This window comes from Dermacentor andersoni, chromosome 1, assembly GCF_023375885.2.
Source record: "Dermacentor andersoni chromosome 1, qqDerAnde1_hic_scaffold, whole genome shotgun sequence".
Classification (NCBI taxonomy): Eukaryota; Metazoa; Arthropoda; class Arachnida; order Ixodida; family Ixodidae; genus Dermacentor; species Dermacentor andersoni.
Window position 1 is genome coordinate 335,294,355 of NC_092814.1, and position 18,958 is coordinate 335,313,312.

The following is an 18,958-nucleotide window of genomic DNA, read 5'->3' on the forward strand; positions in this document are numbered from 1 at the left end:
TTCAAAATGTATTCGCCCATTCGTCTGAACTGAGTTTTCAGTTACACACTACTTTATTCTCAGTTTTACGTTTTAAAGCTCATTTTTTCTGAATTCATTAACTGTGCGCACAACCGCCCAATTCCTGGCACATACCCCACAGTGGGTACGAGCCATGTCCTGGAAACATCTTCATTCTTACAAACGTGCAAGTAAAACATTTATTTCGATTTTTTACGCTCAAATAATACTATATTCAAGTGTTATAGCGATATATTAATTAGTCAGTTCCATACTGAACTGTTATTGACGGTGGCTGTATCATTTTGACGGTGGCTGTATCGTATCTTCTGTAATAGGAAAAGTATCTGGCAGAAGTTTCCTTATAAGCACTACCTTCTAGACAATGGCTGAAAGTTCTTTTTTTTTTTTTTTTTTTTTTTACACTGACCTTGTAATTCTTCCAGTCAATGTTGAGCTCCGAAGAAATGCTGGTTTCGGGAACTTCCAGCTCGACGTCCACAAAATGCTTCGCAAAGAAGAAACACACAGCAGTTCTTAAAACTACTGCAATATCGTATACAAAACAGCCTTTCCAGCAACATAAGAACTTGCTGTTTGTTTGCGACAACTCAATTCACTTTTTTTTACTTTTTATCACCCAACATTGTTGTACCTTTTGTCACAATGAAGGAGACTAATGTTTTTAGTAGCGGAGGCATTTGTGAACAGCGAGCTTGTAATTAAGCAAAAATGAAATACCGATTATATAAAGATTTTATTGATAAGAAAGACAGAAGTCGACTTGAGGTAGTGCGCTCTAGGGACGAAGAAAGGGGAGTGAAGGTGGGCTGCTAGATGATGAGGAGAAGAGAAGTGAGTGCTTATTTACATTCGACAGTAGCCCTACTAGAGTCGCTTGTCTAGTTTGGTGAGATGCTGGAACTTCAACAGCGCTTTAGTTGTCTGCATTGAAGTTTCAGTGTCAGGTCATGGGCCGAGAAAAGGATGAGTGTGCCTTAACGTCTAGAGCTAGCGATCATGGGAGAAAAGCTCAGGAGAAGTAAAATGTGTCACGGAAGCCCGTCTGGTCAGGATGATACGTATTTAAAGGAAGGGGCCAGGTCACCTACGAATATAGTAGTAAAATTGTTTTTAACGTTTAATCGTTTTAACAAAGCTCCCGCGAAGGAGCCGAAACGTTGGAAACTATTTTAAATCTTTTCCTGGCAGGCGTCCTGCCCCTTCCTTTAGAAAAGCGCAAAAGAAAACCTATCGTCAGGCTCCCATTGCTGAGGATAAATTTCATTTGTCACTGAACCCACCAAGCGTTCATAGGTGCTGTGGTAGAGCTGTTATATGCAGCACCAATTCGGTCAAACAACTTATCAGCACCAAGACCGGCAGATTATTTTTGAAGTGCACTGCGGAGCCAGCCACACCGGTTCCCTTTACGAGTCGCTGTAGCTTTTCGGTATCGCGCTTCGTGGATGACGTGGCACAATTGATTGCAGCCTCAATTGTCAAATAGTAATGCCCCAGGTACAATGCATGCTGTGATGCCTTGTTTGCTTCAAATATTTATAATTGGGTGTTGTAGTACGTGATTAGTTTTGGCATTTTAATAGAGCACTCACGTAACTTAATTCCATATGTGCTCGGTAATGAAAACTGTTCGTTCTACAATGGTAGCCTCGAAACACAGGTACCATTAGCAAGACCTATACCGACACGAGCTAATACAAGCTATAACGGAGATGGAGGACCGTACCTGTGTCCAGTCGAAGTAAAGGCCTTCAGGATTATAGAGCTGCTTTACGTACTTTTCGAAGAACTCGCAACCTGCAGTGGAGATTCAAGGAAAAAAAACAGTAAAATTTTAAGTATATAACTTAAAGTTAGTAGTCTACACCAAAGAGAAGCTGCACAACAAATGAGCGAATGTCATGCGCAGAAAAACGCGCAATAACATATGCGGAAGATAAATACAAAAAGGTACACCGCAGAGCATCAGCTCGCTTGTGGTGAAACTGCAGGAACAGGAGCAGTGCTCGCCTATCAGTCACGCCACAACAATTACACCATGTCAGTTGCGCCATATAGTTAGTCACGATATCTTGCAGACATGAAAGGAGAATCAAGCAATGAACTGCTTTGTCCACTGGTTAGCAATTGAGCAGAATGTCATGGCGAGCCAATAGGCCTCTCCGCCCTTATTTCGCTCAATGACACATGATGCACCAACTAGCCCAACGCTCAACGCTAGTGAACAAAGGGCTAGAATTAGATGAGAAAGTCGGCACATATGCCAGCCTTTGTCCTGGCACTTGGTATACCATGCCTTGTTCTCTTGAATAGGAGTATTAAACGAGGCCAAACGACCTCGCTCGTTGAGCACTAACCACATGCAACACTTACCCGACATGACGCTGCCAAGTAGCTTCTCTCGGTGGATTTGTTGCCGCAGGATGTGAATGCAAACCGCACAATTCAATAATACAGCATACATCGTGTTCCACGGTACAGTGGCTTCAACGCCTTATCATAAATACGTGCAAAATGCATTCCGTGTGGCGAAAGCTTCTCTATAAAAATTTTACGTAGGTGATGCTTCTAGTCAACAGTAAGCACCCTAGGGTGATTCAAACAATGTTTAAAGAATAGTAGCGCTGGTCACTTTGTAGACATGAACGCAAAGAGCAGGGCGCGAAAGGCACATAGCAATGTTGTGTAGCACCGAAAACAATGTCAATCAGGAATTTGTAAAGTCTGCTTCTTTCCCATTTAAATAAGATTCCCTAACAATAGCATATCGACCGCCAAGACAACTCGCTGGCAACTACTGTTTTAGGCACATACTTTGCTTACTTCAATGCAAGAAGCTCGTCCCTTCCACGACAATTCTCGGCTAGCTAGGAAAAAATGACAAACTTACCCGGGTAAGGAAGCTTAAAAATGGTAAAGTCGCGGTATCTCCCGAACTTGTCAACCTTCTCCGAGGACGTCATCCTGCAGTAAGGTAAGCTTTACATACAAGCAGATTCAAAGGCTGAGCAATAAACTTGTAAGGTTGCACAAGTTAAAAACAGAGATAATGTGTCTTCAAAAAATTACGCAGAAGCCATCTCTAATGATTGTCAACGTAGGCGAATAGGCGAACGCTGCTGGAGAGCTATTCGCTTTATTAAAAAAATTATGGGCTTGAACGTGTATTATGTAGTGAAGATATTAAGGTGTAGCTCACCTTTTATTGCGTAATAACCGCAGAGGATAGCTGTTAACCAGCCCCCCCCCCCCTGTAGCGGTAGTGTAGGTGGCTGACATACTAGTTATAAGCCGATTCTTGACAGTGTAAGCACTATTAACGTACTTCGTTTTCATTTGTACATAGCCATCATCATCTTTCCTGTTCTACTTGTTCGCGCATGAGCTGGGGCATTCCCTTTTTTTTATAAGAAGCGCTTGACAGCTTGGTCGGTCTCGGTCTTCTACAGTGGTGGAGGTACGTCAAGACCCCGACATCCTCTCGCGTTCCCGTCGTCCCTGGAGCTACGTTCCGGTCACCGCCTGCGCCCAGCTACACCTACAACGATGGACACTTCCAACCCCGGCTTTTCTAGTGCCAACCCTACCACACAGACGACTGTGACGACTGGACTGTGAGGAGCCCTGGGACTCCGTGTTGATGACGTCGACGATTGGATTGACCACTACGACCGCGTGAGTTCTTGCAATAAGTGGAACGACACCGAGAAATTCAGGCACGTCGTATTTTACTTGACCGGTGTTGCAGAGACGTGGTATTTCAACCACGAATCCGACATCGCGGATTGGTCCACGTTTACCTCCAAGCTGCGGCAAATCTTCGCTTCCTCGTCTGGCCGTGCGGAAGTCGCCAAAAAGAAGCTGGGCACGCAACTTCAACTTCCACAAGTCTTACACCTCATACATACATACAGGATGTCTTAGCACTGTGCCGCCGTGCGAACCCTAGCATGACGGAAGCCGAATGCGTTCGCCACATATTAAAAGGCATTGGGTCTGTCGCGTTCAACGCCTTAATCGTGCAAAATCCGGCTTCTGTCCCAGACATCACTTCAACGTGTCAGCGCCTAGGCGAGCTGCAGGCTCTTCGTCTTCAACACGACAGCAGCCATCCTCACGTTCCCCATTCAGATCTACGTGCTCTTACCCGCACCATCATCCGCCAAGAGCTCCAAATACAAGACCTGAGGCGTTCACCTGCTGCCTATGCCCCGACCCCCACCTTCGACTTGTGCGAGGTCGTAGAGCAAGAGTCGACAGCGATGACTACACCCACGACGCATCTTGCTCTGGTAGCGCGTCCCACACCTACCTACGCGGATGTTCCGTCGCTACGCACCCCTACCGTGACCTCCGTGCCTACTGACGTTACCTATGACCATTTGGCTTCGATGGGAACCAGAGCACTTGCTGCACGATCCTACCCTCAGTGGCGTCCACCTCGGCTGGTTAGTTTTTACTGTGGTATATGCGGCCATATATCTCGCTTTTGCCGCCGTCGCCAGCAGGATGAAAGACGAGGCAATGCTGAACAGGAGAGAGACCGCACTCGCCGACCAGACGCCTACTATCCTGGATCGTACTCCTTCCCTCAGCAGCGTTCTCAGTCTCCTCCAGCTGCTCCCAACCTGTATCATAGTTCCCGTTCAGCCAGACGTCGTTCTCCTTCGCCTTACCGGCGCTGTACATCACCGCTTCGCCCCACTTCCCATCTTGCCCACCAGCACTCGGAAAATTAACTGTTGCAATTTTTGGAGGGCAAACTATTTCCTATTGGTCTTCAAAATTTCCTCCTGTTCGCCCGGCCAACATGCTTTATGTAACTGTCGATGGTGTTCCCGCATCAGCTCTCATCGATACCGGTGCCGCCGTTTCTGTTCTTCGTAGTGATCTGTGTTCACGGCTCCGGAAAGTAAGAACGCCTTATCTTGGACCTATTTGGCGTGGTGCTAATGCATTCATTCACCCCGACGGACAGTGTACTGCTCGTGTTCTCATCGACGGCATACGCCACCACATTGAGTTTATCATCCTTCGAACTTGTATTCATGAGCTCATACTGGGTTGGGACTTCCTACATTCTGCTTCAGCCGTCATTTCATGTAGAGAGGAAGTTGTCCATATTACGGATACAGCGCTTGCACCTGTTACGGACTCTTCACCTTGATGCGTCAACTCTGCCATCGCTATATACTACGTCCTGCGTCCAGGTAACGGAGACGTTGTAGCCGTAACATCCAGTCAGATCGACTACGGAGACGCTCTAGTGGTCCCTTTTTCCCGCTCTATTTCTCGCGGAATTCTCATTGCCGCCTGCCTCGTCCTGCTTTCACGTGGCCGCGCCCTTCTCTTTGCTTGCAACACGACCCCAGGTCCTGTGATGCTGTCCAAAGGGATGACTGTGGCAACCCTCGCCGACACTCAACCTATCTCTTTAATCATGCTTTGTCCATCGCCAGCACCAGCCTTAGGTTTGGATGATTCTTTCCCTCCCCCAGCCGTTTTTGGTTCTGACCTAACAACCGCGCAGTCCAAAGCCTTACTGGTGGTCTTGGCGAAGCACAAAGCCTGTTTCGACAGCTGTTCCCCTGTGTTGAGCCAAACTTCTACGGCTAGACACCGCATCGAAACCGATGGTTCCGCAATAAGATGACGCCCCTATCGTGTATCGCCGTCCGAACGAAAGGCATTGAAGAACAGGTTGCTGACATGCTTGCGTGGAAGATAATATGAGTATTAGAGGCACTTCACGACGACGTATCGGCTGGCCACTTAGGCTTCCACAAGACTTACGACCGCATCAAGACCCGCTGCTGCTGGCCTGGCCTATCCACAACGGTGGCCGAATACATTGCCTCTTGTGCATCATGTCAGCACCGCAAACGCTCGACATCCCCTCCTGCCGGTTTACTCCAACCTCTCCCTTGCCTAGACGCACCTTTTGAATTTGTTGACATTGATTTATATGGTCCCTTGCCTTTGGCACACTCCTGTCACCGTTGTATTGTCACTTCGGTCGACCATTTTACAAGATATGCCGAGACTGCCCCTCTGCGATCCGGTACCGCTTCTGAGGTCGCAGACTATCTTGGGCTCCATCGTCTTGCGCCTCGGTACACCTCGTGTTCTTATGAGTGACCGTGGCAAGACGTTTATTTTCCGCTGATACCGTCCAGGAATCTACTTCTACCTATCATCCGCAAACCAATGACCTTACTGAGAGCTTCCACCGTATGCTGTGACATGATTTCCATGTACACCCGTCATCAGCACACTTACTGGTATAAAATGCTTCCTTTTGTGACATTCGCATTCGCTATTCAACGGACTACCGGCTACAGCCCTTTCTTCCTTGTGTATGGACGATCTCCTTCCACCATATTGGACAGAGAATTCTTTTTAGCACCTTCTTCACCTAACGCGTCCCTTCCAGAAGATTTTGCTGCCCGAGTTACACATTTCCGTCAAATCGCCCGGCAAAGCACAGAAGCGACCCAAGCTGAGCGCAAACGTCGCTGCGACAACAAATGCCGTTAGCTCCGTTTTCACCCTGGAGACCAAGTACTGCTTTGGACTCCAGTCCGCACTCTAGGCCCCTGTGAGAAGTTCCTTCAACGCCACATTGGCCCATACACCGTTGTGCAGCAAACATCTGCAGTGAACTATCTCGCCCGCCCAGCACACTCCGTCACTGACCGGCGCCACCGGAATGCCGAAATTGTTCACCTCTCGCGGATGAAGCCCTTTACTCCCCGTTTCGATAATCTCTAATCTGCAGCCAGGCTGGCCGCTTCCATGACGAGGGGAAGTTAGTGTAAGCACTATTAACGTACTTCATCGTTTTCATTTGTACATTGCCATCATCTCTCCTGTTTTATTTCTTCGCGCATGAGCTGGGGCCTTCCCTTTTTTAGAATAAAAAGCGCTTGACAGCTTGGTCGGTCTCGGTCTTATAATATGTGGGTTGTCTCCAGTGGCGCAAGCAGCGGTATGAAAGGTAGCTGCCATCCTCCCTCTGTCGCTGCCGGACCGTCTCGCAGCTGCCACAGGTCGGCGGCGGAAGAAGAGGCCTGTCCTCCCAAAGCGCTCCACAGTATCATTACTTTAGACCTTCAGACGCCCCAAAGCTCTCACGTGACAGCACATGAGTCTTAAAGAGCTATAATAGTTGGCACGCCCCTCAACTCCGCTGCGCGTGAGCATATGTCACCACCCCGACAACGAGAAAAAGAGCCAAACAGCTATTCGCATTAATACGTAGCAAGACGCGAAAGACAACCAAGGGGCGTAAGAAACATTTCCATAGGCAGCTTGCCTTGAAAATTCAAGTTGCTTTTCCATCTTGTGCTACTTGGCTGAAAAGAAAGAAAAAGAGGAGGGGTAAGAAACAGTAGACTCACTTCAAACAGAATTTTTCCTTTTTGCCTTCAACCATCAAGTCGCAAATCTGGCGTACTGACAGGAGCCTGAGGAGCTCTATGTCTTCCTTCCGCAGTTCGGCGTGCAGTGAGGCATCGCTGTGGGGAGAAGTCCATTATAAATGCGCTTGCAAGTAGCGCTTATTGAGCAACATCGAGCAAAATCAGCCTAATATATAGGGGCACGGTTCTGAGCAGGAAGCATATGAAGTCAAGGGATAATCGAGCTAAGGACAACACAAAGTAGATTTTTTTCATTTAAGTCCATAATTAGGAAAGTATTTTAATTGTACGATAACGCACGCGCTTTTAACAAAATTGAAGTATGAGGAAACAGCATTTTCCGCTGGATGAGAGCCGAACGAAAAATATCCCCATGACGTGTGCGCTTCTCGAAAAGTTGCGCTACGATGGCGGCTGCACCTGCTTGCATTTTCTAGGGTAACTGTGTCTATTGGGCCTAACTGAGTATTACCCAGCGCTACTCGCTACAATGACAGTGGATGTGAACAATCATTTCCGTCAAGATTCTAGAACAGGCAAAAGAAAAGGTACCTGCTACGGTGTAGAATTAAAACTGAATGCAAAGCAATTTAATTGATGCTTAGGAACGATGTTACAATCTTCCCTGACACCTTATCCTTCCCTGATAAGTGTTCGGAAGCTTTGTTTTTCCATCCTACAGCTTGAATACGCCCACCGTGACAGAGATTTGAACACTGGGCATATTCAGCAAAATTGAAATTTACCCACGGCGAAGGCCATTCCTTGGTTTGTGTGAATTTATATCAAGGCGAAAATGCGTGAAGTGACATTAGTCAAGCAGTAGTTGTATGAAGCGAACTCCAAGAGAAGAATAAAAATAAAGGAAACACAGGTTAACCAGAGGATATCTACGGTTGGCTACCCTGTACCGGGGAAGGGGGATATTGGTGCGAAACACAAATGATAAAGAAGAAACAATAGAACTGCCTCTGCGCCATGGCCTACATGGCGCCAAAAACGCCATGTAGTCACACACAGTCTGAACGTCCCACTAATACGGTTCAACCTCACACAGTGCAAAGTGACAATTGGCCACACAGTTCACTATCTCTTACATAACGCAGCAGCGCCTTTATAGCGGCTCGCGCTTCTTTTTATAGGTCAGTGTAAAATAATTTTTTCTTTCCATGGGTGGGCGCGTGTCCATCTGATCTAGCGTGGCTCTTTGTTGGTTGTAACCAAGGCACTAGCAAAGATTGTACGTGATGGCATCGTGGCACCCGCAGAAGTCACAGAGTGGGCTATTGGCCATTCCAATCATGATGGAATACGCATTTGAAACCTCTACTGCAAGCCATAGATGGGTAAGAAAAGTGAAGTCACGTCAGGGAAGGTCGGACGGAATACGAAGCTTCAAATTAGGGTTGAGGGTATGAACACGCGCGCTTGAGCAGTTGGATGAATGTCATTGATGAAATGATAAGTTCCGCGTAAGAGCGCCAAGTTTTTTTGCTATGTAGGCTCTCGAAAGAGAATGGCACTGCAATTGATGCTTTTATGACTGATGGGTAGATCGGACAGCGGCGCCTGTATGATCATTTACATGGACGCCGCAGCGACTAGCAACCATGGAAATGCTATCTCGGGTCCTTCGTCAACTACTCGATAGTGAAATTGCCTGACCTCTGAGACGAACTGCTCACATGATCCATGACGTACTCCAAATTGCAAATGAAACTGTAGACATCACACTATTTGCATCAAGCGCTGCTTTTGAATGCTGAAACGTGATGTCTCGCAAAAAAAATGGCCTTTCTCATCCACGGTGCGCGGAACTTCACCTTCTGCTTTTGAACAGATAAAGTTCAGTTGTTGTTCGCAGTCACTAACAACGTTAAGAAACTTATCGGTTAAAGTTTAGGGAAAATTTGTCAGGAAAGTTGTACGTGCGTGATTAGTCGACTCATGTATTGGTAGAGTGTGAGGAAATGATTTGAAATAGCAAGTTGTTTCTCACTCTTGAGGCAAAGGCGACGTGCTTTCTGCTCCTTGAGAGAGGTCTTCGTATTCCTCTCGGGCCCTGGGGGTCGACGGAAGACCAGCGCTGTCGGGCTCGTCTGTGCAGACAGTCCATCAAATACGCAATATTTGCACCGTCCTATTTACGAAGTTTTGTAGATGGTTCCGTATAATTCAGCTAAACACAACGCGACTGCCTAAGGCAAGGAAAATTAAAGGCAGTAACATTATGGACTGGTTAGGCTCCAGGTAACAGTGGATGCCACTGTAGTTGAAATTGCGAAAGTTGTTGCTAGTGAAGTCATGTGACACGTACGAGGCGTGCTGATAGATCATTGTTACTGTGACAGAAAGTGCTAAAGAAATGAAGAGATGCGTTCAGGAGATTCGGGAACCTGTTAGTTTCAAACGAATTCAGTTTTCGCAGCACAGGGGTAAACAGGTATGCCTATAGGAATGGTCTTTGCTTTGTAAAAACCTAATTTCGTAATGCTGGCAGATAAAGCTGACAGTCACTTATGGAGCTGACTGACACATGCAACTGTTGTCTAGGCTATCATAGATTCAGTACAACTCGAAAAAGATTCTGAGGTGTTACGTACCGAAAAGCGTAATCTAATTATACGGCACACAGTAAGGGACTCAAAATTAATTTCGATAATCTGGGGCTTTTTTAACGTGCATATGAATGTGAGTACGCGAGCGTTTCTGCATCTCATCGTCATCTACATGTGGCGGCCGCGGCGAGGACTCAAACATACGACCTCATGCTTAGCAGCGCCACGCCAGAGCCGCTAAGCCACCGCGGAAGGTATCAGCATTAGACAAAACAGGAAAGGTGAAATCAGTGCATCAACATAACTTCGATAATGCCGCACTGAGCACTGATAAGCAGCTCAGTTGCAAGCTTTTTTTTTTTCGTAGCGTCATTCTGAACGTTTTCACGTGTTACAATTACGGACCCAAAACATGTATTTAAAGCCATCTATGCTGCCATAACATATAAAGGGCCAAATAGCTTCATCACATGAACAAAGTGAATTGTGCAAATTTAAGAATTTAAGCCGATGTTTTAAGGTACTCTGGGTTTCCTTGGGAAAGTCACTATGCAGAATTTCTGAAATTCACTACGTGTGTGGTCACGCTTCAAAACAAAGGGTATGTACATAAAATGGCTAATTCCTATTATCCCACGCATTGCTGTCAGTGGATCAGAGTTCTCAGTGTAGACGCAGTAAGGCAGAAATCCATGCCAAATGCATCGTCGAAAAGGAATTTTGCAAATAGAAAAATGGTCTCCGTAGAGATTAGGGCAAGGAAAGATTTGCTATTTACAACAGAAATTTTGTTGCCCCAGTTTACGCGCTCTGTCACTTTTGCTGATTTATGTGTATATGTACGACTGAGTGTTTATTAAACTTGATCTCCTTTCTGCAAGTTCCTGCAAGTTCCGTTTGACTGAGAGTTACGTCCATTGGCTATACGGGGCTCTGCACACCCGCTCTTGCGAGGGGCGCGCTCACCTTGAAAGCCTTACGTCCAGAGACTAGCTTTTGGAGCCCCCCTGCCCGGAGGTCGATGGGCTCGCCTTAGCCTCTCAGCTCCACTTGCCGCTACAAACAATAACAGAGGCATCTGGTGTGGCAGAGTTTAGGGAAGGTAGGGCAGCCTTGGCTTCTACCGTGGGGCCGCGTGGCGGTGCCGCGCGCTCGCTGTGCATGACGGGGCAGCCGCCAAGTGGCGTTGTCGTCCTGCCCCCTGATGCACCACTTCGGCAAAAGATATGTTTTGTGCGAATGGTCGGAAAATATCTTTCAGGGAAGCACTGCAATCTAAGTTTTCTTTGATCTTAATAGCTATAATCTCCATTTCTTGCTTCCAGACTGCACATGACCTAGAGTACTCAAATTAAGCCTCTGACAGTAATCATGGTTCAATGTGCAGTAACGGTGATGAAGATCTATATCACCGAATGCCACAAAGTTGATTCGTACTGCGCTTTGTCTCAGACCTCGAGTGGCAGATGCCCACTGGCCATCTTGGTGACTTTGTAGCCAGCTGTAACGGTCTGAGACACTTTAATACTATGAATGGTCAAATCATTCTGGCCTGTTTTTCAACTCTGACTATAGACAACGCGAAACTTCGTGAAAGTCTGTTCTTCAAAAACTGGGACGCAACATCCGCGCATCCCTTTTTGAGGGACGATCAATTATGTAAGGCATGGAAGTTCCCATGCGGCGACGATGCCGGTCACCCAGCACCGAGCCCAACGAGGGGACAGAGCAAAGTATGAGGTGAAGCCAGCCCTACCATGCCAACTGTATATTGTCGCTATAACAATATATGTATAACCAAGGACGGTTACATGCAGCGCACCAGGTTAACCCAGGCCGACCGGGAATACGAAGACAATGGGGGAAATAGGAGCAGAAGGCAGAGATTGCAAAAAGAAGACCAGAGAGGGAATGGCAGGAGAAAAGATAGGAAAAGGCGACCGACCGATTTCCTCGGGCTGGGTCACCCTGGTGGTGCCGTCTACGTGAAGCGGAGGACAAAGAGGTGTGTTGCCTCCGCCCAGTGGTCACAAAGGTCTAAACACCCGGCGTCGGCTCAAGCCCCAGGATCACCTTTTCACATGATATGGCTAAGCCACGCACTCCTAGGCACGGGAGGGTGCAACCCCCCCGTGCTCTAGTAAGTGGTGTCGCAATGCACCAAACGCCTGCTGACGCAGACGCTTGTGCCGGGCCAGTAACATTAAATTAAACGCAAACGACTGCTCCATATACTTTGAAGTTAATATTGACACGGCTACAACTGTCTGTAGGAATACACCAGCTCTGCATTAACATGGTGCTGTAGATGGAACACGAGTCATTTCCAAATGCAGTGTAGCCAGGTTCACGAATAAAAAGCGGCCATTTGTTAAGGATTACTTTAGGCATGCACTTCCTTATCTAATGTGACCCAGTACAAAAACTCAGACGTTCTTCTAATAAGTAATTTGTCCTGGAAAGTCCACGTTGACTATATAACAGCAAGGGCAAGCCGATTCCTGAACATTCTTCGGCTTACCTGCTGACGAGCACGTTTAAAACTAAATAGAAACAATGTATATGACGCGTACAAGGGTGGAAGCGTAGGCGAATCGGTAATAGTAAATAAGAAGCGCTTTCTCCTCTCTATTTTTCTTAAAGCCATTCGCGCGCTGCGCAAAACACTGCTATGTACTGCACATGACGAATGTGGACCCAACCTTGCAGCACGTGGGATCCTTCTGCGATCACGTTTGTTGATATGCAGGAGCTGTTTCAAAGGCAGGCAGCTCGGTTTAAGACCTGCAGCTGTGATTTACGAAGAAGCTCATCAGATATAGTCATATCGCAAAGCTGGCCCTTGCTCTCTGTAAGGCTTACATTCTTAAGGCTGTCATTGTTTTAGAATATACTAAACAACAAACTGGTATTGACAAGGACAAGTGTTGCAAAAAACCCACCTGCGTGTTCTCACGCGTAGACCACGCGAGTATAACAGGCGCATTAACTTATTCAAGTACGCATTCATTCCCCGTAGTGCACATGAAAAACAGTTTACCGGAATAAATTGTTATTGCGCTTCCTTCGTCTTTCTTTATTGCTAACACAATCTATTTGGAACGCTGAGAATTGTTGAAGCGATTTCCGTGTTTTGCTTATTTGCAGTATAGTGCTACGCTTGTGTCAAGCACCAGCAGTGTTTCACGTTGGATGTATTTTTAATCTTTTTTTTTTACTTCCTCCCTACGGTGATGCCGAAAAGCGTGCTGTAGGAATCTGTATAAATATAAATGAGTAGGCCAACTTGTCACGAACAAAAGCCGCAAGACCCTAGAGACATTTTTCAAACTTACCACGTTTACGGATATCTTCTTTTGTAATGATCCAGCTTTTCAAGCGGAGGTTAAAGCAGCCAAGATTTAAAATTAGGTGACACTGACACACGAAATATTTCACGACGTATACCTGGGGACTAAAAGCGGAGCCGAACGATGGAATCTGCAAGCATGCGTGTCTAGAAGCATGGAACAGCACCAGCGAATATACTTGCCTATGGACTCTGGAGATTCGGGCATTAGCTCTTCAGTAGCTTCACTGCTACTGTCCGTCGGGCGTTGAGCTGAAACAGTACAATGTTACGAATGGTAAATGTCAGGCTTCAAGTGACCGGTCCAGCGCACCAACCGTTTTATTGTCCTAGAAAGATGCATTTAAAGAAGACTTACGAAGCCTGCGAAACAAAATATCTTGAGTGATGCCTGCTGTTTAATGGCGCAACGGCCAGCTGTGGCCGATGAGCACCATGATATATGGTAATAAATACTGTTTTCTGTATGAAATTATCAAATGAGTTGCAAATGGCAGTTGTAATGTGGCTGTAAGAAGGCCTAAAGAAGGGTCTCTGTGAAATGCATAAAATATATAAGCATGAAACTAATGTCAGTGACTCATGATGTGAGCTATGAGCATAAACGTTTGGCTACGTTGAAGTGCCCCAATAAAATGTAAACAATCACTACTGCCTGCGCAGAACTCTTAAAGTCAAGGGCTGAGGCACGTGCTATAAAATTTTGTCACCGCGGCTACAGCCTCGAAGGCGAGACTGTGCTACACATGACATGGCCAAATGATTTCGAAGAGGTTAACTTCACCTAAAAAGTTACACCGTTTTCATGTACAAAAAGTGCTTCGTTACTGTGAAAGAATTCTGGATGGAGTGGAATATGCTGAAAATACGCAGAATTAAAGTACTTTTTCCGCTCCCTTTCTCTTTCCCTGCACTGGATGAGGACATGGAGAAGTGTAAGGCTTTCACCACACTTTCGACATGACGGATGATTACTTCCAGTCTGTTGGTAAGAGTGTGTGCCGAAGGTATGAACTTTTCTCAATCGACAGAGGAGCACTTCCTTGTATCGTGCTGTTTTCTCCGTTAACCAGTAGCCTAACTTGGGTTTGATCAGGCATAATTTATTGGATTCCCGAGTATCCCACTGTTTCTACCAGTGCTTCAAATTATGCCGCAAGTATGGTTGATAGTCTGAGGTTGTAATGGGTGTGTTTATGTCGGTGTCGCTAAAAACTACTGAGGAAGCGTTTTCGTCAGCAGCTTCATTGCCTTTTATGCCACTGTGGCCAGGAACCCAGCATAGGATGATAGCTTAATTGTAAGCCCATTTAAGCTTAAGACAGTAGTGCCTACAGTTCGCTGAAAACAGTGTTTTTATGTTTTCGTAGACTCATTTCGGCTTGGACAACACTTAATGAGTCCGTGAACACAATAGCCCTTGTGAGATTTGTTGGTTTCACCGCAGGAATGATCGCATACGATTCAGCCGTAAAAATCCTTGTATATAGACTCAATGCATCGGACATTAAAAAAGATGGTCCTAGAGCTGCGTAAAACAAAATCTCTACCTTACGTCTTAAGGACATGGGCCTGAAGTACTATGCAGCAATGTAGTACGTTAGCATCACTGCACAGCGCTGTTAGCTTTTATTGCGATAGCAATTATATGGACACTCAAAGCGAACTTCTGCCGTCGGCCTCGCTGTGAGGGTCTGTGTTCAGCACAAGGGCGATAACACCGTGGCCGCGCGCCCTGTGCTCTATGTGCGAATGAAAGCGCGCGGGGGGGAGGGGGGGGTAGCCGGTGACCGCGGCTCAGTCTCGCCCACGCGAAAGGGGCGAATGCAAAGAGGAAGCGCGCCGTCTTCGCTCGCGTGCGAGGCACCTAATTTATTTATTTATTTATTTATTTATTTATTTATTTGAGTATCCTAAGGGCCCGTTAGGGCTTTACATAGGGGGGGACGAAAAAGTTCAAGCAGGAGTGAAATGTGTACAATGCAAATATATGAAGGGATTAGGAACCATTAAAAAATGGTCTAAAGATCTAGCAGAAGCAAAAATAAAGAAAAACAAAAAGAAGAAAGGAAGAAAAGGGAAACGGAGTTTATAAAATGCTTAATAGCGTGAAACACGCATAAAACATAAAATGCGATTCAAACAATCAGTACCCATCAGTACACGAGTTTAGGGATACAATCGAATGATGATTTAGGCAAACAGCCTACACAGATACACATCAGATGAACCGGAATGAATTTTATACAATGCCAAGCACATGAAAACACTGTTTAAGCAATGATGCGAGGCACCTAATGATGCGTGTAAGTACACGGGTGTTCTCGCATTTCGCCTCCATCGAACTGCAACCGCCGTGGCCTGGATTCGATCCCGCGACTTCGTGCTTAACAGCCCAACGCCATAGCCACTAAGCAACCACGGCGGCTAAACGTACACTTTATAAGGGGCTTGTTTTCTTCAGGTTTACGGTCTTTAGGCGCGGACTTTACAGATACGGCCGTACCTACGTTTTAAGTGGCATTCCATGGATATACAAGGTGTCCCAAAGATCATGCACCAAGATTTTAAAATATGCAAATGCCACGTAGCTGCACAGAAGCAAGGTAATGTTTGCCATATCGCTTAGAGATTCCCAGATTATTTTCTGCATTCAGCTTAATTACATTCTCTTAATTACTCAATTTAAGTAATATAATTAGATGAAAAGTGTCAATGAGAAAATTGTTGAACAATATGAAAAACTCGCGATACAGCTTTCCGTTGCTCAATGCGTGCTACATAAAAGTGTCTTTCAGAGCGTGAAAGATGCCCGCGAGTACACGCAAAGTGCCTCGGACGGCCAGTTGCGTGGCCACAAAACAGACAACACTGACGTTCTCTTACCTAGTCCTAAGGAAGCCCGAAATTGTGAAAATGAGCAGGGTGAAGGACCTGCATAACAATAAATATATGTATATCAAGTTGATGTATGTAACTAACAGCTATCGCTGCCTCAGGTACCACGTACTACCGTGAAGCAATACAAGTAGCCTAACATGAAGAGATTTATTTTAAACTGTTAGAAAAAGAGGTCGCGTCAATTAGTAACAATAAGCTAGCAACATCTCTCCGAATTAACTAAGATTCTAGTAAAGACAGTTTATAATCGTGCAGTAGTTGTATTCACTACCCAAATAAGTGGTGTAGACGGTCAGCACAGGTAGTTAGTTTACAAACGACAGGGAGTAATGGCACAGATATGGTGGAATTTGCTAGCCAATCAGGTTTGTGGACATTTTTCTTTGTAAGAGGCGCTTCCATTGCCACACTTTAGGTCACTTCTGTTCTAAAAGAGTATTCTAAACACGTATACAAAGGAAATGAAAAGCGACAACCTCATTGCCACACCGTTTAGGGATAATTTATAACTCCATCAATTAACGGCACGTAAGAGTTATGACAGGAACACCAGGTTGCGTGCAATAAACTGCACTGTGCAGATGTTTTATGGCTTTTAATGGCGCAAGGGCCAGCTATCGCCATATAGCGCCATGACATAGGGTAATGAATGGTGTAAGTTATGAAATGATTAAATTGAGTTGCAAATGTAGATCTTATGTGGCTGTAAGGAGGCCTAAAAACTGGTCCCTGTAAACTACGTAAAATATATAAGAATCAAAATAATTACGACTCATAATAAGAAGGGCATAAAACTTTCGTTATGAAAAGGTGATATAAATAATAGGATGCATACACGTGCCATACATGTGGGGGTATGTAAAGCGAGCAGATGGCAATGAGTTTGTTTAGAAGAACAACTCGAACCACCACTGCTTCAAGGGGCGTTTGTAGCTGTAAACGTTGACACGCTATGCTTTTATGAATTACAATGGCAATGCCGCCTGATGTTGCGAAAGCATCATCCTGATCTTTACGAAACGTAACACACTGTCAGTTAAAGTTGGCGTGCTTCGATTTTATGCGCGTTTCCTTTAGACACAGAACTATTGGATTGTGTACACGGATAAATCCTTGAACATCATCGATGTTTCTGAGAAGATCTCTGACGTTCCATTGTATGATTTGTGTGTCCACACAGAAAGTAAATTGGTCCTTTGTGTACAAAAACCGAAGTGGTCTTAAATTACACAGCTATTTCGAGGCCCTGTAACGTGGGGTATGTATATTCTGGAGCGGTGGAGGCAGCCTCGCCGCTCTTTAGACGCTTGGTGCGCCGTCAGGACATGTGTAGTGTCCATTGCTTCTTGTGAGGTGCCGGAGACGCGCTCTTGCGAGCGAAAAGTTCGGCGAGGGAGTCTCGTTTCGGAGGACGAGACCCCTGAGTTGACCAGCTCGGAGGTCCATGGGAGCTGCCTTTGTGTCTGAACTGCGCCGGCTGTTGCCACCGCCAGCAGGGGCCAGGAAGGTGCGGTAGCGTTGACACGCGCCCATCTTGAGGGCTGCTGGCGGTCCTGCGGGATCGTTACGCGTAGCGCAGGTTGCCGCCCATAACTTTTGTGGTGCTGGCAACCCTAGGGTAGCCTGGCCCGTTTGCTGGTTGGGTGGGTTAGGCTTAGCTACTTCCACCCGGGGGCAGGAGCCGCAAGCGACAGCTCGCTGCGCGCGGGCTGGGCACTTCTCAGTGGCCACTGCGAAGCTGCCCCCTGACGCGCCACATCAGCATAAGGTTTGCTGTGGAAGGGTGAGCAGCTCTTATGGGCTTCCTTAAAAGCAATATTTTCTTTGACTTTTAAGGTGATTGCCTTTCTTTCCACTTCGGACAGGAACGTAAGTAGGCTGGGTGATCACCACTGCAGTTGACACAGTGAGGTGTGCCACTACAGTTGTCGGAAGGGTGGCCCTGGACTCCACACTTTGCACAGGTTATTTGACCACGACAGCTCTACGATCGATGGCCAAATCTTTGGCATTGTGTGCATCGTCTAGGGTTTGGGATATATGGTCGGACAGTTAACCTAATGCATCCTGTTTCAATGGTTTCCGGCAGAACGCTAGATGCCAATGTTAGGATAAGATGTTTGGTGGGAATTTCTTTGTTGTCCTGTCTAATAATGATAAGTTTAACATTGGTGACATTTTGATCTTTCCACCCTTGCAGGAGTTTAGCTTCTGACAATTCCAGGTCTGCTTCTGATACGACTCGGCGTGAGCTATTCATTGATCGGTGTGTTGTGACAGAATTTGGTATGTTTCCAAACGTCACAAGACTGCCGAGCTTCTCCTACTGATATTTCTGAGGGATCTCGAGAAGAAGGTCTCCGCTAGCCATTTTTATCGCTTCATAACCTGACACTAAGCTTCAGTCAAAGATTTTGCTACTATGAATGGAGAAATTAATCTGGCCTGTTTTTTTGATTCACATTGTGTACAACATAGAATTTCGAATAGGTCTCTTTTGGTCGGTTGAAATGTTTAGGTGTTTAGTTCCTCGGTGCATCCTCTCTTTTGAGGGTGACGATCAAGTATGCTGGTCTTCCCATAGTAGTTCGGTTTCTTTTCGGCAGCAATGGCAGCCGCCAACCACGGAGCCCAGCTAGGGGACGCTGCAGCGCTTAACGCGTAAGTCTGCAGGCGCCAACCGTACATTGCCACTATACCCTAAT

The 18,958-nt window shown here is 46.2% G+C and overlaps 1 protein-coding gene across 1 annotated transcript in view; it reads right to left on the bottom strand.

The window, feature by feature from the left end:
• The window catches only part of LOC126516941 (uncharacterized), a 71,878-nt gene that overhangs the window by 28,858 nt on the left and 24,062 nt on the right, over positions 1-18,958 (bottom strand). The window contains exons 6-12 of the mRNA XM_055063792.2: positions 16,239-16,286; positions 13,536-13,604; positions 9,445-9,544; positions 7,425-7,541; positions 2,915-2,988; positions 1,751-1,821; positions 431-508 (exon numbers count right to left, since the gene is read on the bottom strand). Coding sequence (XP_054919767.1) covers positions 431-508; positions 1,751-1,821; positions 2,915-2,988; positions 7,425-7,541; positions 9,445-9,544; positions 13,536-13,604; positions 16,239-16,286 — 557 coding nt within the window. The remainder of the gene's footprint in view (positions 1-430; positions 509-1,750; positions 1,822-2,914; positions 2,989-7,424; positions 7,542-9,444; positions 9,545-13,535; positions 13,605-16,238; positions 16,287-18,958) is intronic.